This window comes from Melozone crissalis, unplaced genomic scaffold, assembly GCF_028551555.1.
Source record: "Melozone crissalis strain CALT ecotype California unplaced genomic scaffold, PUWL_Pcris_2 ptg000150l_1, whole genome shotgun sequence".
In the NCBI taxonomy this organism is placed as follows: Eukaryota; Metazoa; Chordata; class Aves; order Passeriformes; family Passerellidae; genus Melozone; species Melozone crissalis.
Genome location: NW_026535921.1, coordinates 1,232,143 through 1,254,945, shown reverse-complemented (window position 1 = coordinate 1,254,945; position 22,803 = coordinate 1,232,143). Strand labels below are relative to the sequence as shown.

At 51.2% G+C, this 22,803-nt stretch overlaps 1 protein-coding gene across 2 annotated transcripts in view; it reads left to right on the top strand.

The window, feature by feature from the left end:
* Positions 1-21,657, top strand: part of OTOF (otoferlin) — a 105,239-nt gene extending 83,582 nt beyond the window's left edge. For both annotated transcript variants that reach the window (XM_054293462.1, XM_054293463.1), the window contains 15 exons: positions 446-592; positions 1,550-1,616; positions 4,208-4,356; positions 4,675-4,809; positions 4,921-5,058; positions 7,641-7,768; positions 8,949-9,119; positions 9,693-9,853; positions 11,521-11,663; positions 12,405-12,493; positions 15,017-15,115; positions 17,400-17,641; positions 18,697-18,875; positions 19,008-19,108; positions 19,708-21,657. In XM_054293462.1, coding sequence (XP_054149437.1) covers positions 446-592; positions 1,550-1,616; positions 4,208-4,356; positions 4,675-4,809; positions 4,921-5,058; positions 7,641-7,768; positions 8,949-9,119; positions 9,693-9,853; positions 11,521-11,663; positions 12,405-12,493; positions 15,017-15,115; positions 17,400-17,641; positions 18,697-18,875; positions 19,008-19,108; positions 19,708-19,888 — 2,130 coding nt within the window. In that variant the 3' untranslated portion in view covers positions 19,889-21,657. The remainder of the gene's footprint in view (positions 1-445; positions 593-1,549; positions 1,617-4,207; positions 4,357-4,674; positions 4,810-4,920; positions 5,059-7,640; positions 7,769-8,948; positions 9,120-9,692; positions 9,854-11,520; positions 11,664-12,404; positions 12,494-15,016; positions 15,116-17,399; positions 17,642-18,696; positions 18,876-19,007; positions 19,109-19,707) is intronic.
* Positions 21,658-22,803: the final 1,146 nt, after the last annotated feature.

Below are 22,803 nucleotides of genomic sequence, written 5' to 3'. Positions count from 1 at the left end.
TTTCCTCACCAAGGAGACCCAAGGTGCTTTGCTGGGCACAGTTTGACTCTTGCCATGGAAGATTCCAGAGATGTAGCCTGGGAAATTCTCAGTTAAATAGGATGATGGAAATGTGGAGGTGATGTGGGACTGCCCCATCTCTGGAAGCGTCCAAGGCCAGGTTAGATGGGGCTTGGAATGACCTGGAATGGTGGAAGATGTCAGGATTGGCATTGGATGAGCTTTAAGGGCCCTTCCCATCCAAACTCTTCCATGCTTCTGGCACTTTCTCCAAAACCTTGGTCACCCTTAGGTGTTCTGTGTCTGTAAAAGAGAGAAAGTTCATGAGGCTCCCAAGCCTGGGAGGGTTCTCCCTCCTCAGGTTCTTAAATTTTGTACTTCCAGAAACGATTCCCTCTCACCTGATCCCTCCCCTTCCCTGTCTGTGCTTCCCTTGTCCCTTCAGACCGAGGAAGAGAAGGAGAAAAAGAAGAAGAAGAAGAAAGGAGGAGGAGGAGGAGGAGGTGGGGAGGAAGTGGAAGAAGAGGAGCCGGACGAGAGCATGTTGGACTGGTGGTCCAAATACTTTGCTTCCATTGAGACGATGAAGGAGGTTGGTGAGGAGCGGCAGGGAGGGGCATCCAGGGGAGATGGTTCCCTTCCTGAGAGGTCTCCCCTAATTCCAGCTCCTTCCAAAGCCTTGGGGCTGTGCTTCATAAAGTGTGGAAACCCTCTACCCTGCCTTGAGGATCCCCCTGATGGAGAGAGCCCCAAGAAGTTCTGTGCCAAGATTGAGAGACAAACAGGACTTTTTGTTTTTTCAGTCTTCAGACTGTTGTTTATTTTTCTCTTATCAAAAGTTCAGCACGCCCATCTACATCTCAGACTTAGCATACAAAGAGAAAGCATCGAAAGTCACAAGGCACACAGGTTCAAGGTCTTCTAAAGCTATTTTGTCCAATTAACTCTTAGAACGTATTTCATTTCTACCTTTCTACCTATAATTAATTATTTGTCTGTTGATGCAACATCTGCATTGTTGTTCTTTCTAACCAATCACCCTGTGCCACCAACACTGCAGAAAATGGAGTAGATGAAGGACAAGAAGGAGATCAGACAACACTCAAAATCCTCCATCTTGTCTCCTATCCACCTCCATACTAAAAACCCAAAACTCTTACATTTTTCACCCCGTGATAAACTTCACTATTATCTATTTCACACACTCGTAGATTCCAATCCATCCCAAAGTCCTGGAAGCTTTTTCCATGGATGCAGTTTAAAAGCAGTGCTCTCCTTGGGGTCAGGACTTCTCAGGACAGGCAGAAAAACATTCCCTTGCCCTGGGTTCCAGCAATTATGGAATCCCAAAATTGTTCAGGCTGGAAAAGCCCTTGGAGACCATCGAGTCCAACCATTCCCAGGCACTACCAAGGCCACCACTCTGTCCCCAAGTGCCACATCCACATGGCTTCAAATCCCCATAGGGATGGGAACTCCACCACTACCCCGGGCAGCTTTTCCAGGAAAAGATTGTTCCTAATATCCAGTGGTTTCCTTTCTCCCCCAGCAACTCCGGCAGCAGGAAGCGGCAGCGGCAGAAGCAGAGGAGAAGGAGGAGATGGAGATTGGAGAAGGTAAGGCTGGGAGAGAGAGAGGGAACATGGCAGGGAAAGGTGGGACCAGAATTCCTCTCGGTGCTTGGACATCCCTCTGAGAATCTGCCTCAGCTCTCCAGACAAACCAGACACTTCCAGTGTGTTGTGTTTTCCCAAAAAGGGTCGATTTTTGTGGGTGTTTGCAGGGCTTTTCCCTTCATGTTGAACTCTTTGTCTGCTGTCCTAATGCAGGCATTGAAGACAAATACACAATTTAGGGCAAGTTCTCTCACCTAATTTATCAATTTATATAATTTTATACATTATATATTATATTTTACTTATAATCATTTTATACATTATATATTATATTTTACTTATTTACTATATCATATAAAATCACAGGAACATGGCAGGGAAAGGTGGGATCAGGATTCCTCTTGGTGCTTGGACATCCCTCTGGGAATCTGCCTCAGCTCTCCAGACAAACCAGACACTCCCAGTATGTTGTGTTTTCCCAAAAAGGGCCAATTTTTGTGGGTTTTTGCAGGGTTTTCCCCTCCATGTTGAACTCTTTGTCTGCTGTCCTAATGTGGGCAGTGAATACAAATTCAAAATTTAGGGCAAGTACTCTCACCTAACTTATCAATTTATATAATTTTATACATTATATATTATTTTTCACTTATTATCATTTTATAAAATTATGAGATGAATGACACCATAAATGTGTTTTCCTCTGAAGGAATTCAGGTCTATAGGTCAGGTGGGATTCTGACCTTGCCTAAATTTCGGGGATACTCATTTTGTCCCAAAAATTTTGCCAGCCAAGAATCCTGGGAGTGGCTGGTCAAGGATGACTTTGTCCATCTGGCCATGCCACTAGCAGGGCTGGGAAGGGTATCCCTGAGGAATTCCACCCTTGTTCTCCATGTGCTCCATGTCCCCACGACAGGGGGTTGTTGTTGTGCCCAGGTGATGCAAAACCCTTCAGCTGAGTAAAATTCTGAGCCTGGTTTCTTTTGGAAGATCAATCTTTGTATCCCGGAAAAAATGAGGTCTTGTCTGGCTGAGCTTTGAGACAACTCTGAGCAGGTTCTTCTGGGCTTGCACTGGTGTCCTCTGGGGTTTTATTTCTTTTTAGAATGATCCATTTCCCTTGGCTCTCCCACTCCTTCCCCCTTTCCTCATCCATGTTTTTTCATCTGTCTGTCTGTCCCCATCACTGGATAATGTCCAGCCCTCATGAAAGCTGGCAGAGACACCAAGGGACAGGGATTGCAGAGAGGGGAAGGAGTTTCCTTCGAATCCACCTTTTTCAGCAGCCTCTTCTCAGCTTTCTGTGGCTGGTGGTTGCTCCAAACGAGACTCTAGTGAACGGTGTCTGTAGCTGGTCCTGGACAATCCAAGGGCAGCAGCATCAAGCACTGTCCCCTCTGTATTCCCAGGCTGGGGTTCCACACCTCAGGCTCCATAAAGCAGGAGAAGCCTCTGGTAGGAGGAAGAAAATTCCCAAGATTCACAGAATCACTGGGTTGGAAGAGACCTTAAAGATCATTGAGTCCAACCCAGCCCCAACACCTCAATTCAACCCTGGCACCCAGTGCCACATCCAGGCTTCTGCTAAACACATCCAGGGATAGTGACTCCACCACCTCCCTGGTCACCAGGAATTCCCAAAATTCCCAGAATTTGCAGAATCACTGGGTTGGAAGAAACCTTCAAGACCGTCAAGTCCAACCCATCCCCAATGCCTCAACTCAACCCTGGCACTCAGTGCCACATCCAGGCTTTGTTAAACACACCCAGGGATGGTGAATCTACCACCTCCCCGGGCAGAACATTCCAGAATTTTTATCATCCTTTCTGTAAATAACTTTTTCCTGATATTCAACCTAAATTTCCCTTGGTGCGGCTCAAGGCTGTGTCCTCTGGTTCTGTCAGTGCTGCTGGAGAAAGAGCCCAGCCCCACCCGAGCACAGCCACCTTTCAGGGGGATGTAGAGAGTGATGAGGGCACCCCTGAGTCTCCTCTTCTCCAGGCTGAACACCCCCAGCTCCCTCAGTGGTTCCTCACAGGGTTTGTGTTCCCAGTCCCTCTCCAGCCTCGTTGCCTCCTCTGGACACTCCCCAGGTTCTCAACATCCTTCCCAACCTGAGGGGCCAGAACTGGACACAGCACTCAAGGTGTGACTTCACCAGTGCGAGGTACAGGGGCAGAATGACCTCCCTGCTCCTGCTGACCACACCATTCCTGCTGTGGGCAGGACCAGGTTTTGTCACTGTTGTCAGAGGGCTCTGCCTATGTTTTGTAGTCCTCCAAGTGATTCCTGCTCAGGTCAGCCCCGAAATTCCCTGCACAGAGAACTCCAGGCTGCTGGAGATGGTGCAATCCAGAGCCAAGGATAGACAGGGCAGGGTTGGGATGGAATTTGCAGACAGCGGCAGCTGGCAGCTTTCATGCTTCTCTTCTTTGAAGGACCTTATCCAAGCCCTACCACATCTCCCCCGCCTCTCCTCACCCTCATTTCCATTCCTTCCCTCCTCCCTCCCTCCTTTCCATCTCCTCCCTCTGCGCTGTTCCCCCCTGGACTCAGAGTGAAGCCAAACTTGGTGACTCTCCCATGAAAGGCTCCAAGGCCCAGGTGAAGAACAAGGACAAGGATAAGGACAAGGACAAAGACAAGTCCAAGGCACCCAAAGATGACAAGAAAAAGAAGCAGCAGCCTGTCCCGGAGCTCCCCGAGAAGAAGAACAAGCAGAAGATCGATGAACTCAAGGTACTGGGGGTGCTTCTGAGGAAGTACCTAATTGTGGTGATGATGTGCTTTGGGACATCTCTCCTAGGGATTTATCTTGGCACACTTCCAGGGACGGGCACTCCAAATTTCCCTGGGCAGCCCCTGCCAAGGCCTGGCCACCCTTTCCATGAGGAAATTATTCCCAATATCACATCTGAACCTCCCTGGTACAGCTTGAAACCATTTCCTCTTGTCCCGCCCCTCATTCCTTCTGAGCTCATTGAGTACTCCCCACATCTTGTGCTCACCTTTGTTTTTATCCCAAATTCCCTCCTTTAAACTTTTTTTTCATCTCAGGTCTTCAACAAAGAGCTGGAATCAGAGTTTGACAACTTTGAGGATTGGCTGCACACCTTCAACCTGCTCCGGGGGAAGATTGGGGACAACGACGACAACGCCACGGAGGAGGAGCGGATAGTGGGGAGGTTCAAGGTGGGTGGTTAGGAATCCTGGCCAGGGTTTTGGGGAGGTTGTTTTGGGGTTTGTCTCCCTGGAGGCCCTGGACAGCAAGATTCAGTTGGATCATTCCCTCCCTCACACCAGGGCTCCATGTGCGTCTACAAAGTACCGCTCCCTGATGACATCAGCAAGGAGGCAGGATATGACCCCACCTTCGGGATGTTCCAGGGGATCCCCAGCAATGACCCCATCAACGTGCTGGTCCGAGTCTACATCGTGAGGGTGAGTGGGAATTTGGGGTGTGGCAGGCGGGATCTGGCACTCCCTTCCACCTGGGGCTGGTGGGGATTCAGCTCCAGCACTCCAGGACTGATGCCTTGAGAAGGCTGAGCTAGAACAGAGACTGGACAGAGCTAAAGAATAAAGCAGGGATTTATTAAAAGCCTTCAGTGGATCCACCTTGGGCAGCACAAGAGCCCAGCCAGGGCTACACCCAAAATGAACCCAAAATGGTCACAAAATGCACAACCCCTCAGAGGGTCTCTCACTGTGATCAGTTCTGCTCCATTTGCATATTGGAGTTCATTGTCCAATTCCAGCATTAGCCCATGCAGTCCCATCCTTCTTGTTTTTCTCTCTTTAGCCCACTTTGTTTGTGCTCTTGGGCCTGAGATTTTGGATCATTTGTCCTTGGTCCTCAGCTAGAGAAGGAATTGTTTTGTCTCCCTGCTCTGTGCACAGAGCTCACCATCCCCTAACACAAAGCCCAGATCCCACACTAAAGCAGCACAGAATCTGAAAAATACAAAAGCCAAACTTGAGGCATCACCAGCGCTTTAGGACCCAGGATGCTGCTTGAGGACTGAAGCAGCTCCTTGGTTATGGAATGGTTTGGGTGGGAAGGGACCTAAAAGTCCATCCCACTCCACCCCCTGCTATGGGCAGGGACACCTTCCACTATCCCAAGCTGTTCAGGGACATCCCAGGATATCCAGACTCAAGGCTGGCTCCAGGGCTGTGTGCTCCCAGCACTGGGAACAGGACACATCCAAGCTCCTGCCAGATCCAGAGACGTGTCTCCAGCAGGTGGGATGGATCAGCGTGTTCTGGTGTTCAATTCCCATGGATAGTTTGGATCAGCCTGTACTGTGAGGTGTTAGTTCATTCCACAGCCACGCCACCACCCTGGTGATGGTTCAGGATGGGAAAGAATGGGAGAAAAAGGGTGGAATGGGATCTGGTAGGATTGAGGAGATCCCTGTGAAGGACATAGCACCTCCTGGAACATCCATTCCATGATGGTTGACGTGATCCAGCCAATGTACATGTTTTCCTCTATATGTGGAATGTGCTCTGGGAAAAATAATTTTCTGACTCCTGAACTGGTCATCCCTCTGTCCCCAAGTGTGAGATTCTGCAGCCGGGCACTTGGGAGGGATTTCCATCCTGCTGGAAGCACCTTGGCTGCCCTTTGCCACCACCTTGTCCCAGTGTGTTACAAACAGAACCTACTTTTGGCTCCATTTCCCACCAGCCTGGTTCTCTGGGATATGGAGTCTCCCATCCATCACCAGGCTGGAATAGCAGACACAGCTTGGTCAACCCCAAAACCAGCCAGGACTGGGTGGATGTGTTCTCATCTGCTGCTGTACCATGCTTAGAGGTGGGACTGGAGAATTTGGGGGTCCTCACCCCCTCTCTGGGGAGAATCTGGCATGGAGAGGACATGAGAGGAGGGGGATGGATGTCTTGGCATCTTGGCCAGGTTTCTGCTGGGGATATTTCCTTAGAGTCTCTTTCTTGTCTCGGGTGAGTTTCCAAAGGTCACTGTGGTGACATCTCAGGACAAAGCCAGTTCCAACCTCTCCCTAAACCAGGACAGGGATTTACACAAGGCAGGAATATTCCCACTTTAATCCAAGACACTATTTCATCCCCATTTCAATCCAAGACACTCTATTTAGGGACTGAAGCAGCCAGGTGTTCTCAGGGTGTAGGAATGTGACGGAGTGACCAAATTCTATTTTGTCTGATTAAAAAGGAAAAAAGCCCAGAAGTTTCTCTCCTCAATTTGGTACAAAAGACACCTCATAGGACCTTTGAAACTTCACCTCAAACCTGAGGTTGCCAATTGGACAGAGCCCAAGAGGTCTCGCCTAGGTAATTCACCACAAAAAGAAGAGAACAAAGGAAATAATTGCTTTTGTGGGGTGTTTAGAAGAAGCAAGAACCTCTTGCCCCTGGCTTGCGTTTTCTCTGTCAGAGCTTTGTTATTTTACCTTTTATTAAACCTTTTTCTCTTTCCAACACTACCTCAGAAGCCATTCTGATAATTTGATGCTGTTTCTGGTAGTTGAGCTGTCTAAGGAAATAATCGCTTTTGTGAAGTGTTTAGAAGGAGCAAGAACCTCTTGCCCCTGGCTTGCATTTTCTCTGTAAGAGCTTTGTTATTTTACCTTTTATTAAACCTTTTTTCTGTTTCCAACACTACCTCAGAAGCCATCCTGATAATTTTATGCTGTTCTGGGTAGCTGAGCTATCTAAGGAAATAATTGCTTTTGTGGAGCAATTATTGCTCCTTTTAGAAGGAGCAAGAACTCTTGCCACTGGCTCAGGTTTTTCTCTGAAAGAGCTTTATTTTACCTTTTATTAAGACTTTTTCTGTTTCCAGCACTACCGCAGAAGCCATCCTGATAATTTTATGCCTTTTGGGGTAGCTGAACTATCTCAGGAGTGATGGCTTCTCTGAGAGCTCATAAGACCTGGTTCGAAGAGAAACCCATGATCAGGGATGGAGAATGGGCCCATCCCTGAATCCTTGTCTGCTATGGACAGCGCTGACCCATCCCACCTGTTCCCTGCAGGCCACAGACCTCCACCCAGCTGACATCAACGGGAAAGCTGATCCCTACATCGCCATCAAGCTGGGCAAGACGGACATCAAGGACAAGGAGAACTACATCTCCAAGCAGCTGAACCCTGTTTTTGGGAAGTAAGTCTGTGCCTGGAACTGCTGAGCTGAGCCCGAGCTTGCCAGCCCTCAGATCTGCAGCTGAGGTGTCCCATGGCTGCTCCTTGAGCTAGATTTATCTTTATTTATCTTTATTATTTAGCTTTATTTATGGGATTTATCCCACAGTGTGGATGTCCTTCCAGGATGTCCTTTGCCAACATGTGGTCAGCATAGCACCAGGTGTTTAAGTCATGAACCTGAAATTTACCTGATCAAGGTGAAACACCCTCTTAGGAATCATTAGACCTAAATTTGAGTGAGAATAAGACACAAACTCAGTGTCTTGGTTTGGAAAGACAGGAGTCTGCTAAGGAAGGCAGGAGCCTCCCCTGAAATGGAGAATGTAAACCCTCCCCACCTTTCCAAATTGCTATAAATTTTAAATTAAGGGGCTCTCAGGCAAAAAATATGGGAGCAGGAAATAACAGTTCTTTAATAGGGAAGAAAATAAAAGAATAAAATAAACAATGCAGTACACTAGAACAATATTGACAGAGTCAAAACAACCTGACACTCTGTTGGTCAGGGTGTTGGTGGCAGTCCCATTGGAATGGTGTCTGCAGCCCTCCTGGAGTGTCGGGTGTGGTTCTGTTGGAGCAGGGATCCTGTAGAAAAGGGTGTAGTCTTCTTCCAAAGATCCAGTGGAAGAAGAGCAGCTGCTGTTCCTCTGGGAAATCCAGTGGAGAAGCTGTGCTGGTATTTCAGAATCTAAGATTATATCCGGGTAGCAATGCTTGGCTCCTCCCTCTGGGCGGAGCATCTCACAATGGGATGTTATAGTTCTTATCAGTCATGCAGTGACATTCAATAGCTGTTATCAGCAGATGTCCCCTCCTGAGGGAGGAGTGATTGTGGTCACTCAAAGAGAGATAAAGCAAACTGCCTACTTGAGAAAAGACAACTGCCATACAGGTGGTAATAGAATATGTCTTGCCTTGCAATCTGGAACACTCAGCCTCAGGGATGTTGGCACATCCAGGTCAAGGATTTTCCCTCCTGTCAAGGGCTGGTGGTTGAGTTTAACCCCACCTCAGATGTGCTGCAGTGATGGATGCAAGTGATGGATGCAGACTGAATTCATGGACTGGAGCAGAAACACCTCTGTCCTGAGTGGCCGCCAGACCCCGCAGCAGCTTTTCTCTGCTTCCCCCAATCCCAGATCCTTCGACATCGAGGCCACCTTCCCCATGGAGTCCATGCTGACCGTGGCTGTGTACGACTGGGATTTGGTGGGCACTGATGACCTCATTGGGGAGACCAAGATCGACCTGGAGAATCGCTTCTACAGCAAGCATCGGGCGACCTGCGGCGTGTCCCAGACCTACTCCATGTATGAGAAAAGCCTTCTCTGTCCCACCTCACACCTGGACCTTCCTCTGTGTCGCCTCCCACCCAGGGATCCCATAGGAATCTCCCCCCTTGGCTGCCTGCTGATCCCAGAATGATTTGTTTTGGGAAAAACCTCACAATTTTTCAATCCTGCAAGGGGCAGGGATGAATGGAGGAGTCTGTGCTATCCCTGGTTTTGTCACCAGCATTAGGGAGTGGTGGAATGGGTCATCAGATGCCCAGGGCAGGAGGGAGGGACTGGGGAGACTGGTGGAAAAGAGGTGAGATCAGGGCTGAAATGGGATCAGAGCCAATGGGGCAATGCTGAGCATCAGGAATCAAGTGGGATGCACTGGGAATTCCAGGTCTGAGCCAAAGTGGGGTGAATGGTGTTTGAAAAAGGGGCACAGAGGAATCAAATGTCCTCTTCAGTTTCCCCTTTGCTGCCTCAAATTCTTTCCCTGGGGATTCTGGGTGCTTCGTGCTGCAGTGGGTTTTTTTTTCCTGGCAAAAAGGAAAAAAATTTCTTTGTCCTCACAACTTTTTTTGTCTGATCTTGCCCTCCTGTTCCCAGCCACGGGTACAACACCTGGCGTGACCCCATGAAGCCCTCCCAAATCCTGTCCAAGCTGTGCAAAGAGGGAAAAGTGGATGGGCCGCACTTCGGGCCGGGGGGAAGAGTGAAAGTTGCCAACAGGGTCTTCACCGGCCCCACGGAGATCGAGGATGAAAATGGTATGGCCCAGTGGGATCATCCCATGGGATGGAGGTTCTGGAGCAGAGCAGGGGTCTGGAGGGGTCTCCTCATCAGCCAGGGTTGGAATCTCAGAGTAGTTTGAATCATGGAGTGGTTTGAAGTGGACCTTTGAAGGTCGTCCAGTCCAACTCCCCCCAGACAGGTGAGATGGGCGCATCACCCAGCCCTGCAGGCACCATCCCAGTATAGACCAGTTACAGAGTCCTATAGACCCTCCAGACCAGAGGGTTCCTCTTGGAATCACTTGAGGACATCCATGGACACCCAAAGTTGCCTCTGGAAATGCCCTCTGAGAAGTGCATGTCCCAAGAGCCATGGAGACACCTCCAGCATTTAGAGAATTGTTATCCACGGAAATGCATTCCCAAACAATGGGAGAAGAGGGTTGTGTCCCAACGCACTCATGTGTGCCCAAGAAAGAGGGAAATAGGCCAGGAGAGTGAAGGAAAGAAATAAAATGTGGTCAGTGGACATGGGACTGGTTCAGACAGGGAAAAATGAATGGTGATCTGAACCTTCTACAGGGATTGGAGAGAGGCAAGAGGAGTTAGGAAGTGCTGGCTGAGGGACAAAGTTTTCCCAAGGGATGGAGAGGATGAGGCAGTTCTGCATCTTGGGACAGTTCTGCAAACTTTGGGAACACTTTGTCCCAAGGGATGGAGAGGAAGAGGCAGTTCTGTACCTTGGGACAGTTCTGCGACTCTTGGGACAAAGTGTTCCAAAGGGATGGAGAAGATGAGGCAGTTCTGCACGTTGGGACAGTTCTGGAGCCCTTGGGAACATTTTGTCCCAAGGGATGGAGAGGATGAGGCAGTTCTGCACGTTGAGACAAAGTGTTCCTAAGGGATGGAGAGGATGAGGCAGTTCCACACCATGGGACAGTTCTGCACCCTTGGGAACACTTTGTCCTCAGGGATGGTGAGGATGAGGCTGTTCTGCAACTTGGGGTAATTCTGCAATCTTTGGGACAAAGTGTTCCCAAGAGATGGAGAGGACGAGGCAGTTCTACTTCTTGGGGAACAGTTCTGCATCTTGGGACAAAGTGTTCCCAAGGGATGGAGAGGACGAGGCAGCTGTGCACCTCAGGATACTTCTGCAACCCTTGGGACAAAGTGTTCCAAAGGGATGGAAAGGATGAGGCAGTTCTGCACCCTGGGACAGTTCTGCAGCCCTTGGCACAAAGGGTTGCCAAGGGAAGGAGAGGATGGGGCAGTTCTGTATCTTGGAGGACAGTTCTGCACCCTTGGGAACACTTTGTCCCAAGGGATGGAGAGGACGAGGGAGTTCTACTTCTGGCGACAAAGTGTTCCCAAGGAAGGAGAGCATGAGGCAGTTCTTCATCCTGGGACAAAGTGCTCCTAAGAGACGGAGAGGATGAGGCAGTTCTGCCCCTCAGGACAGTTCTGCACCTCAGGACAGTTCTGCAACCCTTGGGACAAAGTGTTCCCAAGGGATGGAGAGGATGAAGCAGTTGGAGATGGAGATGAAGCACCTTGGGACAATTCTGGAACCCTTGGGACAAAATGTTCCCAAGGGATGGAGAGGATGAGGCAGTTCTGCACCTTGGAGCACAGGTGGAGGCCCTGGATGCTTTGCTGTCCCTGTGTCCCTGTCCCAGCTGTCAGAGCTCTCCTTTCTCCTCCAGGCCAGAAGAAGCCGACAGACGAGCACCTGGCGCTGGCGGTTCTGCGGCACTGGGAGGACATCCCGCGGGCTGGCTGCCGCCTCGTCCCTGAGCACGTGGAGACGCGGCCGCTGCTCAACCCCGACAAGCCGGGCATTGAGCAGGTCTGACATTCCAATGGGAATGGGGACAGCCCATGGGGGCCAGCGCAGCCCTAACCCACCTCAGGGTGGGCAAGTCACCCCAGGAGGCCAGCAGAGAAAATATCCAGTGCCTCCCGATCCATCCTCATCCATTTCACATTCCACAATCCCTCCTGATTCCCCACATCCGGGCACATGGGAGCAAAATTCCCAATGGATTCCCAAGCAGAAGGGACTGGAAACCCACAGGCTGCCATGCACAAAAGGCAGTGCTGGGAATTCCCTGGAGACCCTGAACCTCCTGGAGCCCTCAGGAGGACTCATAGCCTGTGTTGGGGGGAGAATCACATCCCTGTTGAGTCAAGGGGGTGAGTGGGAGCAAAGTTAGGTTCTGGTTGTTTTGCAGATCCAATTTTGGTCAGAAATCTCCCAAAATCCAAGCCTGGGCTGCCCCATTGAGCCTTTGGCAAGTTCTTTGCAGAGGCTGGGAACAGAGGAGGGAAAGCTCCCCTTGGAGCTTGGCTCCCCCTGGTGAGGCTGATCCAGGCTCATATGGAGATCATGGAATGGTTTGGGCTGGAAGGCCCTTAAAACCCATCCAGTTTCACTCCCTCCATGAGCTATTTCTGCAGGAGTGGAGAAGGATTTGTGGCATGGGAGAAGCTTGTCCCACTCCACATCTAGCATGGCTGGGGTGATGAAGAGGGGGACACTGGTGGGGAGGGGACAAGGGGAGCTGACTGTGCTTCTCCCACTCCACAGGGCCGCCTGGAGATGTGGGTAGACATGTTCCCCATGGACATGCCAGCGCCCGGCCCCGCCATCGATATTTCTCCCAGGAAACCAAAGAAGTAAGGAACTTAACTCAAGGAAATTACTGGGATTGGTTGGCAGCCCAGCCGAAAAATGGGAAAGGGAAACAGGAGGTTGGGGATGGAGCCTGGCTTCTCCCATCTCCTGCTGCTGCTCCATGGCCAGTCTAGCCCTCTGCTTGGGTTCCTCATCCATGCTGCCATTCCCAAAGATCCCAACACTAGAGGCAGTTCCAGAGCTGCTCCTGAGGGTGGGATGCCAGATCTCCCCATCGCCTGCAGATCCCGATCTTTCTTGCCTGTGTGAACTGGGAAATTCCATCGTTCCCTGGGCAGAGCAGAGTGCCCAGCCCTGAGCCTCTTCTGGGCAGGGGCAGGGTTATCCCAGGACAGTTTGGATTGGGCTTTTTGGACAGTTTGGATTGCGCTTTTTGGATTGGTGATGGACAGAAGGATGGGTGGTGGAGGCCCCTGGGACAGCATTCCAAGCAGGAAAGAGCAGGCACAGACAGCACATGGTGGGGGAAGAAGGACATTTTTTCCCTCAATATCCCTTCTAATCCTTTCTCACCCTGCTGGCCTCGGTCTTTGGGCTCCTTTTCCTGCCCCCAGGGCTGGGATACAGGGATGGCACTGGGAATCTCAATGGGAGCTCTTGTGCATCCCAGTCAGCCAATGCCTTGGGTGGAGAGAACATCCCTGGATCCCAGCTGGGAGAGGCACAGCACAGGACAGGCAGGAGAAAAGGAAAAGGTGAAGGAATCCCATGGATGGGCTCAGCTGGGGCACTGCCAGAGGGAGATCCCAAAGGAGGGGCTTAAGGAAGTTGTAAATCCACTTTTCTCACCTGGACACCTCCTGGTACATCCAGTGAGGTGCTGTGGCCACGTGTACTGAGCCTCCTTCCAGCCTCCTCTTGCTGCAGGAGCTGAGATTCTGCTCTTCCTCCACCCACTCCCACTTCCTCTGTGGAGGTTTTAATTTGAAACTGGGCAGAAACACTAATTTTATGTAGCCCCCTAATTTTGCTAATTTGAGAGTTTCTTCATTTCAAAATTATTTGCTAATTTGAGAGTTTCTTAATTTTAAGATTTCAAGATTTCAAAGTTTCTTCTTTTAAGATTTCAAAGTGCTGAAGAGTGTGGTAGATTTTGTATTGGTTAATTGCTAGTGTACTTATTTCTTGTTGTGAGATAGGATTAGGAGAAAGGTAAAGCAGGCTTAAAACTTTCAAAGGGTATCAAGAACATTTTATTATTAGTGATTAAAAGAAAAAAATAGTAAGAATTAAGACAAGATTTTTTGAAACACTTTTACTCTCCCTGAAACTTTTTTTTCCTACTGATAATGTAAAGGAACAAAACTAAATTTCTAGTCAGTTTACTGCCTCTAAAATAGTCTCTTTTTAAAAGTTTATTTAGGGAGAGAAGTCCTTCTTGTAAATGTTATGGAGACTTCTTTGCAGGAGAAAAACAGTTTTCTTGTGGGAAACCTCATAAATAGCAGCCGCCCAGGGGAAATCTGCTGTCGTGAAGTTCTCCTTATTTTCCACAAGCCTTCCCACAGCTCATTTATGGGTTATATTTATGGTTTATGTTTCACCATCAAGAAATTCCCAGTCAAGCAGAGGTGATGGGAAGCTCCCCAGCCTGCTAGGAATTCCCTGGAGACCCCAAACCTCCTGTGGTCCTCAGGAGGACTCTGAGCCCATTTTGGGGGGAATCACAGCCCTGTTGAGTAAAGGGAGAAGAGCAGGAACAGAGTTGGGCTCTGGTTGCTTTGCAGACCCAATTTTGGTCAGAAATCTCCCAAAATCCAAGCCTGGGCTGCCCTATTGAGCCTTTGGCAAGATCTTTGCAGAGGTTGGGAGCAGAGGAGGGAAAATTCTCCTTGGAGCTTGGCTCACCCTGCTGAGGCTAATCCGAGATCATGTGGAGACCATGGAATCATGGAATGGTTTGGGTTGGAAGAGACTTTAAAGCTCATCCAGTTCCACCCCCTGCCATGGGCAGGGACACCTTCCACTATCGCAGGGTGCTCCCAGCCCCATCCAAGACTTGGACATTGCCAGGGATCCAGGGGAAGCCACAGCTGCTCTGGGAATTCCAGCCCAGCCCCTCCCCACCCTGCCAGGGAACAATTCCTAACTCCCAATATTCCATCCAGCCCTGCCCTCTGGCAGTGGGAGCCATTCCCTGCATCCTGTCCCTCCACCCCTCATTCCTAGTCCCTCTCCAGTTCTCCTGGAGCACCTTCAGGCCCTGCAAGGGGCTCTGAGCTCTCCCTGGAGCCTTCTCCAGGAGAACATTCCCAGCTCAGCCAGCCTATTCCCATAGGAAGAGTCCCATCCCTGTAATCCTCTCCATGGTTGACATCCCCTCCTGTCCCTGATCCTGACCTCCAGATCCCTGGGAGAGATCCCTGTGAGCAATTTCCTGTTCCTGGCAGCCGGCTCTGCTTTCTGGCAGCACCACTCCATCCATCCTATCCCATTCCCTGTTCCCATTCCCTGCCCCCATTTCCTGCTCCCGTGCCTCACCTCCCTTTCCATCCCTTGGGCAGGTACGAGCTCAGGGTGATCGTGTGGAACACGGACGAGGTTATCCTGGAGGACGACGACTACTTCACCGGGGAGAAATCCAGTGACATTTTTGTCAGGGGGTAGGTACAGCCTGGAATTCCATTGGGGTGAAATCCAGTGACATTTTTGTCAGGGGGTAGGTACAGAATTCCACTGGGGAGAAATCCAGTGACATTTTTGTCAGGGGGTAGGTACAGCCTGGAATTCCACCACGGAGAAATCCAGTGACATTTTTGTCAGGTGGTAGATCCAGCCTGGAATTCCATCAGGGAGAAATCCAGTGACATTTTTGTCAAGGAGTAGGTACAGAATTCCATCAGGGAGAAATCCAGTGACATATTTCTCCAGGGGTAGGTACAGCCTGGAATTCCAACAGTGCTTCCTTCACCAGGAAGAAATCCAGTGACATGCTGTCAGGGGGTAGGTACAGCTTGGAATTCCACCACAGAGAAATCCAGTGACATTTTTGTCAGGGAGTAGATACAGCCTGGAATTCCACTGGGACCTCCTTCACTGGGGAGAAATCCAATGACATTTTTGTCAGGGGTAGGTGCAGCCTGGAATTCCACCAAGGAGAAATCCAGTGACATCGTTGTCAGGGGGAAGGTACAGCCTGGAATTCCACCAGGGAGAAATCCAGTGACATTTTTGTCATGGGGTAGGTACAGCCTGGAATTCCACCATGGAGAAATCCAGTGACATTTTTGTCCGGGGGTAGGTACAGCCTGGAATTCCACCAGCACCCCCTCCACCTCCCCTGGGGTGGGCACCAGACCCCACTAGGGTGGGACATGGGCAGTGCTGAGAGACCCAAACCAGTCAGGACTGGGTGGATGTGTTCTCATCTACTTCTGTGCCATGCTTGGAGGTGGGACTAGAGAGTTTGGGGGTCCTCACCTCTTCTCTGGGGAGAATCCAGCATGGAGAGGACACGAGGGGAAGGGGATGGATGTCTCGGCATTTGGGCCAGGTTTTGCTGGGGGTGTTTCCTTAGAGTCTCTTTCTTGCCTCTGATGAGATTCCAAAGATGCTGCTGGTGTCTCCTGTGCTGTTTCCTGCCTCTCCCCCTCTCCTTGGCTGCACTTCCACTGGCATTGCAGAAGCTGAGAGACATGGACCATGCTGTATGCAAGCAAAGCCAGTTAATTACACTAATGACCAATATTTACAGTTCCTTAACTTCACACAAAATTTTCCACTCTGACCCCCTTGCCCCCGTTCCCTTAGCAACACAATCTTTTTGGTGATGAAGTCCCTGTTACATCCTCTTGCACCAGCGATGTCCTTGTAACATCTTCTCTCATCAGAGCAGTCAGAGTGACCTGTGGTTGTGTTCCTCACTTGGGGCTCAACAAATATGGAATTTTTCTTCACTCGGGGTCACCAAATGTGGTGATGTTCACAAGGGTCCCAGGATGAGGGAAGAGACGAGAATCTTGACTCCATGTTTCAGAAGGCTGATTTATTATTTTATGATATATGTTGTGTTAAAAGAAAATTATATATTAAAACTATACTAAAAGAATAGAAGAAAGGATTTCACTAGGAGGTTAGTAGGAAAGGAAAGGAATGATAATAAAATCTTGCGACTGCCCAGAGAGTCCTAGACAGCTGGACTGTGATTGGCCATTAACTAAAAACAACCAAATGAGACCAATCAAAGATGCACCTGTTGCATTCCACAGCAGCAGATAATTATTGTTTACATTTCGTTTCTGAGGCCTCTCAGTTTTTGAGGAGAGAAAAGGATTTTTCATAAAATATGTCCGTGACAGCTCCCAGCTCCTGTACAACTCCTTCACATCTCCTCACCCAGGATAAGCCCTCAGACAACCCCCTTGAATCTCCTTCTCATAAAGTTCTCTGCTCCCTCTGGGATCCTCCTGTCCCTTGGATTTGCTGCTGCAGTATCTGGAGCAGCCCTGTCACTCTTGCGCCAAGGTCAGGGCAGGAAGAGGCGAGAGGCAGGATAGTAGGAAAGGCAAAGAAGGCTTTATTCAAAAGAATAAAGAGTGGTACGACAGATTCTATTCTATTGGCTAACTAACAGAAACATCTTTCTCACACACTGTCCTTGAGAGGAACAGGAAAAAAAAGGTAGAAAAACACCACCTGCAAATTGTTTATAGTCAACAAGTTATCACATCCTTCCAGCTCCCTAAAACTTCTCACAAGCCGCTGTGAGAAACGCCTGCTGTTTCTCTCACTCTGTCCCATGGCATCCACACAGCCCCATCCCCTTGTTCATAACTTTTAGGTTTTTCCAGTCCTGGAGACACCCTGGCTGCCTGGACGGGGTGGTCCTGCCCCCTCTCCTGCCCCATGTAAACCTGTGCCCCCCTCTCACCCTCCCGGGCTCTGCAGGTGGCTAAAGGGGCAGCAGGAGGACAAGCAGGACACGGATGTCCATTACCACTCCCTCACTGGTGAAGGCAACTTCAACTGGCGCTACATCTTCCCCTTCGATTACCTCATGGCCGAGGAGAAGATCGTCATCTCCAAGAAGGAGTCCATGTTCTCCTGGGATGAGACGGAGTACAAGATCCCAGCCCGCCTCACCCTGCAGGTCTGGGATGCCGACCACTTCTCGGCCGATGATTTCCTGGGTACGTGCAGGGTCCAGAGCACCCCACAAACCCCCTGAGATGCTGCTTGATGGAACAGGTGGGGTGAGAGGGCAGGAAGGGTCTGCAGAGGGTTCTGGACAGGCTGGATCCATGGGCCAAGGACAAGGGCCAGGTCTTGAACTGGGGTCACACCAACCCCACCGAGCGCTCCAGGCTGGGAAAGAAAGGTGGGAAAGGCCCTGGGTTTGTTGTGCCAGCATCTGGACATGAGACCAGCTGTGTCCAGGTGTGCCACAAGCCAGTGATCCCTGGGCTGTGCCAGCTCTGGCATAGCAGCAGGGCCAGGGCAGTGCCTGTCCCCTGTGCTGGCACTGCTGGGGCACCTCCAGTGCTGGGGGCAGCTCTGGGCCCCTCCTGACAGGAGAAACCTGGAGGGGCTGGAGCGTGTCCAGGGAAGGGAACGGAGCTGGGAAGGGAATGGAGCCCCAGGAGAGGCTGGGGGAACTGGGAAGGGAATGGAGCCCCAGGAGAGGCTGAGGGAGCTGGGAAGGGAATGGAGCCCCAGGAGAGGCTGAGGGAGCTGGGAAGGGGCTCAGCCTGGAGAAAAGGAGGCTCAGGGGGGACCTTGTGGCTCTGCACAAGTCCCTGACAGGAGGGGACAGCCAGGGGACAGGGACAGGACAAGGGGGAATGGCCTCAGGCTGGGCAGGCTCAGGTTGGACATCAGGAGGAATTTCTGCATGGAAAGGGTCTCAGGCCTTGGCAGGGGCTGCCCAGGGAGGTTTGGAGTGCTCATCCCTGGAGGTGTCCAGGGAAAGTTTGGGCATGGCACTGAGTGCCCTGGGCTGGGGACAAGGTGGGAATCAGTCACAGGTGAGACTCGAGGATCTCAGAGGTCTTTTCCAACATTCATGTCTCCATGATTCTGAGATCCCTTTTCTGCACTGCTCCTGCAGCCAAGACACCCCATTTTTCCTTCCCAGACCTGGTTTAAAGCTGCTCCCTAGGGCAGGAGATGCTTGTCCAGCCCACCTCCAGCCAAGGACTTTGCCTTTTTGGCATGCCAACCTCTGTCCTCCCCTTTGTCCTGCCAGGGGCCATCGAGCTGGACCTGAACCGCTTCCCCCGGGGAGCCAAGACGTCCAAGCAGTGCAGCCTGGAGATGGTGACCAACGAGGCTGAGCTGCCCATGATCTCCATCTTCAAGCAGAAGCGGGTCAAGGGCTGGTGGCCATTCGTGGCCAGAGATGAGAACGATGAGCTGGAGATCACCGTAAGGATGGGGAAAAGGGAGGGTCTGCCTCCTGGGCACTGCACGCTTTGTGGACACCCTGCTTCCCCCTTATGGCTTTGTTCCTTCTGGGATGTGCTCCCAGGCCTCAGCACAGCTCTCTCCTCCCTGCAGGGCAAAGTTGAGGCTGAGCTGCACCTTCTGACAGCAGAGGAGGCTGAGAAATCCCCTGCTGGGCTGGCTCGGAATGAGCCTGATCCCCTGGAGAAACCCAAGTGAGTGGCAGAAGCCTCTCTGCAGCAGAGACCTGGGATTATGGGATTCTGCTCCCACCTGGAGTGCTGCATCCAGCTCCAAGCCCCAAAACAAGAAAGACCTGGACTTGCTTGAAAGGGGATAGAGGAGGCCATGGAAGTGTTCTGATCTGGAGCCCCTCTGCTCTGGAGCCAGGCTGGCAGAGCTGGGGGTGCTCACCTGGAGAGGAGAAGGATCCAGGAAGAGCTCAGAGCCCCCTGCAGGGCCTGAAGGGGCTCCAGGAGAGCTGCAGAGGGACTGGGGACAAGGATGGAGGGACAGGAGCCAGGGAATGGCTCCCACTGCCAGAGGGCAGGGCTGGATGGGAAATTGGGAATGAGGAATTGTTCCCTGTGAGGGTGGGCAGGCCCTGGCACAGGGTGCCTAGAGCAGCTGTGCCTGCCCCTGGATCCCTGGCAGTGCCCAAAGCCAGGTTGGACAGGGCTTGGAGCAACCTGGGATAGTGGAAGGTGTCCCTACCCATGGCAGGGAGTGAAACAAAAAGAAAGATGAACTTTAAAGTCCACGAATCCCTTTCCCATAGTGATGGATTAACGATGGGTGTTTTGTTCCCCTGCAGCCGCCCAGACACGTCGTTCATCTGGTTCCTGAACCCGCTCAAGTCCATCAAATACCTCATCTGCACCCGCTACAAGTGGCTCATCATCAAGATCGTGCTGGCCCTGCTGCTCCTCATCATGGTGGCCCTGTTCCTCTACAGCATGCCCGGATACATGGTCAAGAAGCTACTGGGAGCATGAAGGGCTGGAGCCTCTCCCATGTCCCCAGCCCGCTGCACAACCTTACAGCTCCGTGTCCTTCTCCTCCCTGTGACCTCTGGGCAGCCCTGGGGGCATCTCCTCCCTGCCGCTGCTGGGTCTCCTCTTTGCATTTCTTTTCTGTGGGTCCCACTCAGGCTTTAGGGCCAGGGAAATGGGGCGGGAGCATGGCAAAGATCCCCAGACTCTGCATCCCGCACTGGGGCTGGGAGAGGTGCCCAGCTGGCTCCTGTGGGAGTCCCTGAGGCCTCTGCCCATTGGGGTTGTGGCTGGAGCCTTCCTGGGAATCAGGAGAAGGAGAGGGGAGCTGGGGCTGTGTCACTGGTGCTGTGGGAGCATTCTGGAAAGGCTTCTTGGAGGGATGTTCAGAATCCGGGATGGAGCAGGGAGCTGGGATGGAGCAGCTGGGATGGAGCAGCTGGGGACATGCCAGCCCCAGCAGTGAGGGCACAGAGCATCCCCAGTGCCTGAACCCACTGCCAGCACCATGCCTGCTCCTCTCAGACCTCTGGAGGTCCCATTCCCTGGCACAGGGAGCTGTCCCACCTCTGGAGTGCTGGACATGGTGCCCAGCAGAGTGAGAGGGCACAGAGCATCCCCAGTGCCTGTCCCTGCTGCTCTGGGAACTCTGGAGGTCACATTCCCTGGCACAGGGATCTGTCCCACCTCGGGAAGGCTGGACATGGTGCCCAGCAGTGAGGGCACAGTGCATCCCCACTGCCTGTCTCCACTGCCAGCACAGTCCCTGCTCCTCTTGGAGCTCTGGAGGTCCCATTCCCTGGCACAGGGATCTGTCCCACCTTGGGAATGCTGGACATGGTGTCCAGCAGAGTGAGAGGGCACAGAGCATCCCCAGTGCCTGTCCCTGTTGTTGTAGGCTCCTGGCCAGGTAATAATGAGCATTGACTTCATGATTGTAGAATGTTGATTAATTGCTTTATTCTTCTATACTACATTATACTATACTATGCTAAGAAGCTCATAACCCTTACAGACAGTCTGATACAGTTTTGACCTAATTGGTCAATCAATCTAAACACCATCACCAGTGTTTAATTGATAAACTACTCTTTGGTAAGCAATCTCCATAACACATTCTGCATGTATCCAACAACAGGTGTAGCAAATGGAGGTAAGAATTGTTTCCCATTACTTTTTCTGAGCTGTTTCACAGCTTCCCAGGGAAATCATGGGAGAAAACTATGTCCCTGCTCTTCTCAGAGCTCTGGAGGTCACACTCCCTGGCACAGGGATCTGTCCCACCTCGGGAATGCTGGACATGGTGCCCAGCAGAGTGAGAGGGCACAGAGCATCCCCAATGCCTGTCTGTCACTACTGAGTAAGAAATGACAGACTCACCAGAAGGCTGGTTTGCATAGTAGCTGCTTTAATAGAAAAATTCCCTCTTTTTATAGACTGTTCCAATACATTCAGACCAGATTGGTCAATCAATCAATACATTTCACCTGACTGGCTAATAAACAAAAACACCTTTCTTATAAACAGCCTTGAGAAAAACAGGAAGGCAGAGAGTAGGAAAACACCACCTGCAGGTTGTTTATAATAACAAGCTGTCATCGTTTCTGTACAACTCCCCAAAGTCTCACAAGTCTGCCCTGACAAAACTTATCTGGTTTTCTCACTCTCTGACCAGGCTGTCACATCCATACCCGTCCCCACTGCCAGCACCATCCCTGTTCCACTCAGAGCTCTGGAGGTCACATTCCAGGGCACAGGGATCTGTCCCATCTTGGGAATGCTGGACATGGTGCCCAGCAGTGTGAGAGGCCACAGAGCATCCCCAGTGCTTGTCCCCACTGCCAGCACGATCCCTGCTCTTCTCAGAGCTCTGGAGGTCCCATTCCCTGGCACAGGGATCTGTCCCACCTCGGGAATGCTGGACATGGTGCCCAGCAGAGTGAGAGGGTAGAGAGCATCCCCAGTGCCTGTCCCCACTCCACTCAGAGCTCTGGAGGTCCCATTCCCTGGCACAGGGATCTGTCCCATCTTGGGAATGCTGGACATGGTGCCCAGCAGAGTGAGAAAATGCAGAGCATCCCCAGTGCCTGTCCCCACTCCACTTGGAGATCTGGAGGTCACATTCCCTGGCACAGGGATCTGTCCCACCTCGGGAATGCTGGACATGGTGCCCAGCAGGTCCTGCAGAGAGCCCTGGGGTGGGCCAGGGGGGCAGACCCTACCCTTTATCCCCACAGCTCCAGCAGAGACTGGGACTTGTCCCACAGCTCAAACATCTTCCCAACATCACCCACCCAGAGGTGGCTGTGGCTGGACATCCCCAGGGCTCACAGCTCCTCCGGCACAGTGTGAGCTCCCGGCGTCCTTCTGGATTCTCCGTGTATTTTGTTTGGCTTGGTAATTTTGTGGCTGGAGTCCTTCTGGCCGTGTGTCCTCAGGAAGGGCTCTGTCCTCAGCTCTCCACGATATCCAGCTGCTGCAGAGCTGCCTTTCCCACCTCCCGGTGCACAAGACCCCCACTGAAGAACTGAGGACATCTCAGACATGTTTTAATGAGAATATTACTATTCCAATCAGTAATAAAAACCAGTTTCATGTCTGGGCTCTTGTGGTTTGATTCTGAGCAAACACCAGGCACCTACGAAAGCTGTTCCTTCAGAAAAAAAATTTAAAAAGGGTCATAAACTGAGGTGAGGATGAGGAGAAAAACATTCTAAGGGCAAACAAGGTTAAAATTTAAAGGTATAAAGTGAATTATTTATTAACAGAGTCAGAGAAGGATAATGAGAAATAAAAGAAGTTTTAAAACACTCTTTTTCCCCCTCAGCCCCTCCCTCTTTCCTGTCAACCATTAATGCACAGACTCAGATCAGTGGGGATACTGAGACGTTTATTGCAAGAAAAAAGATGGTTTTACA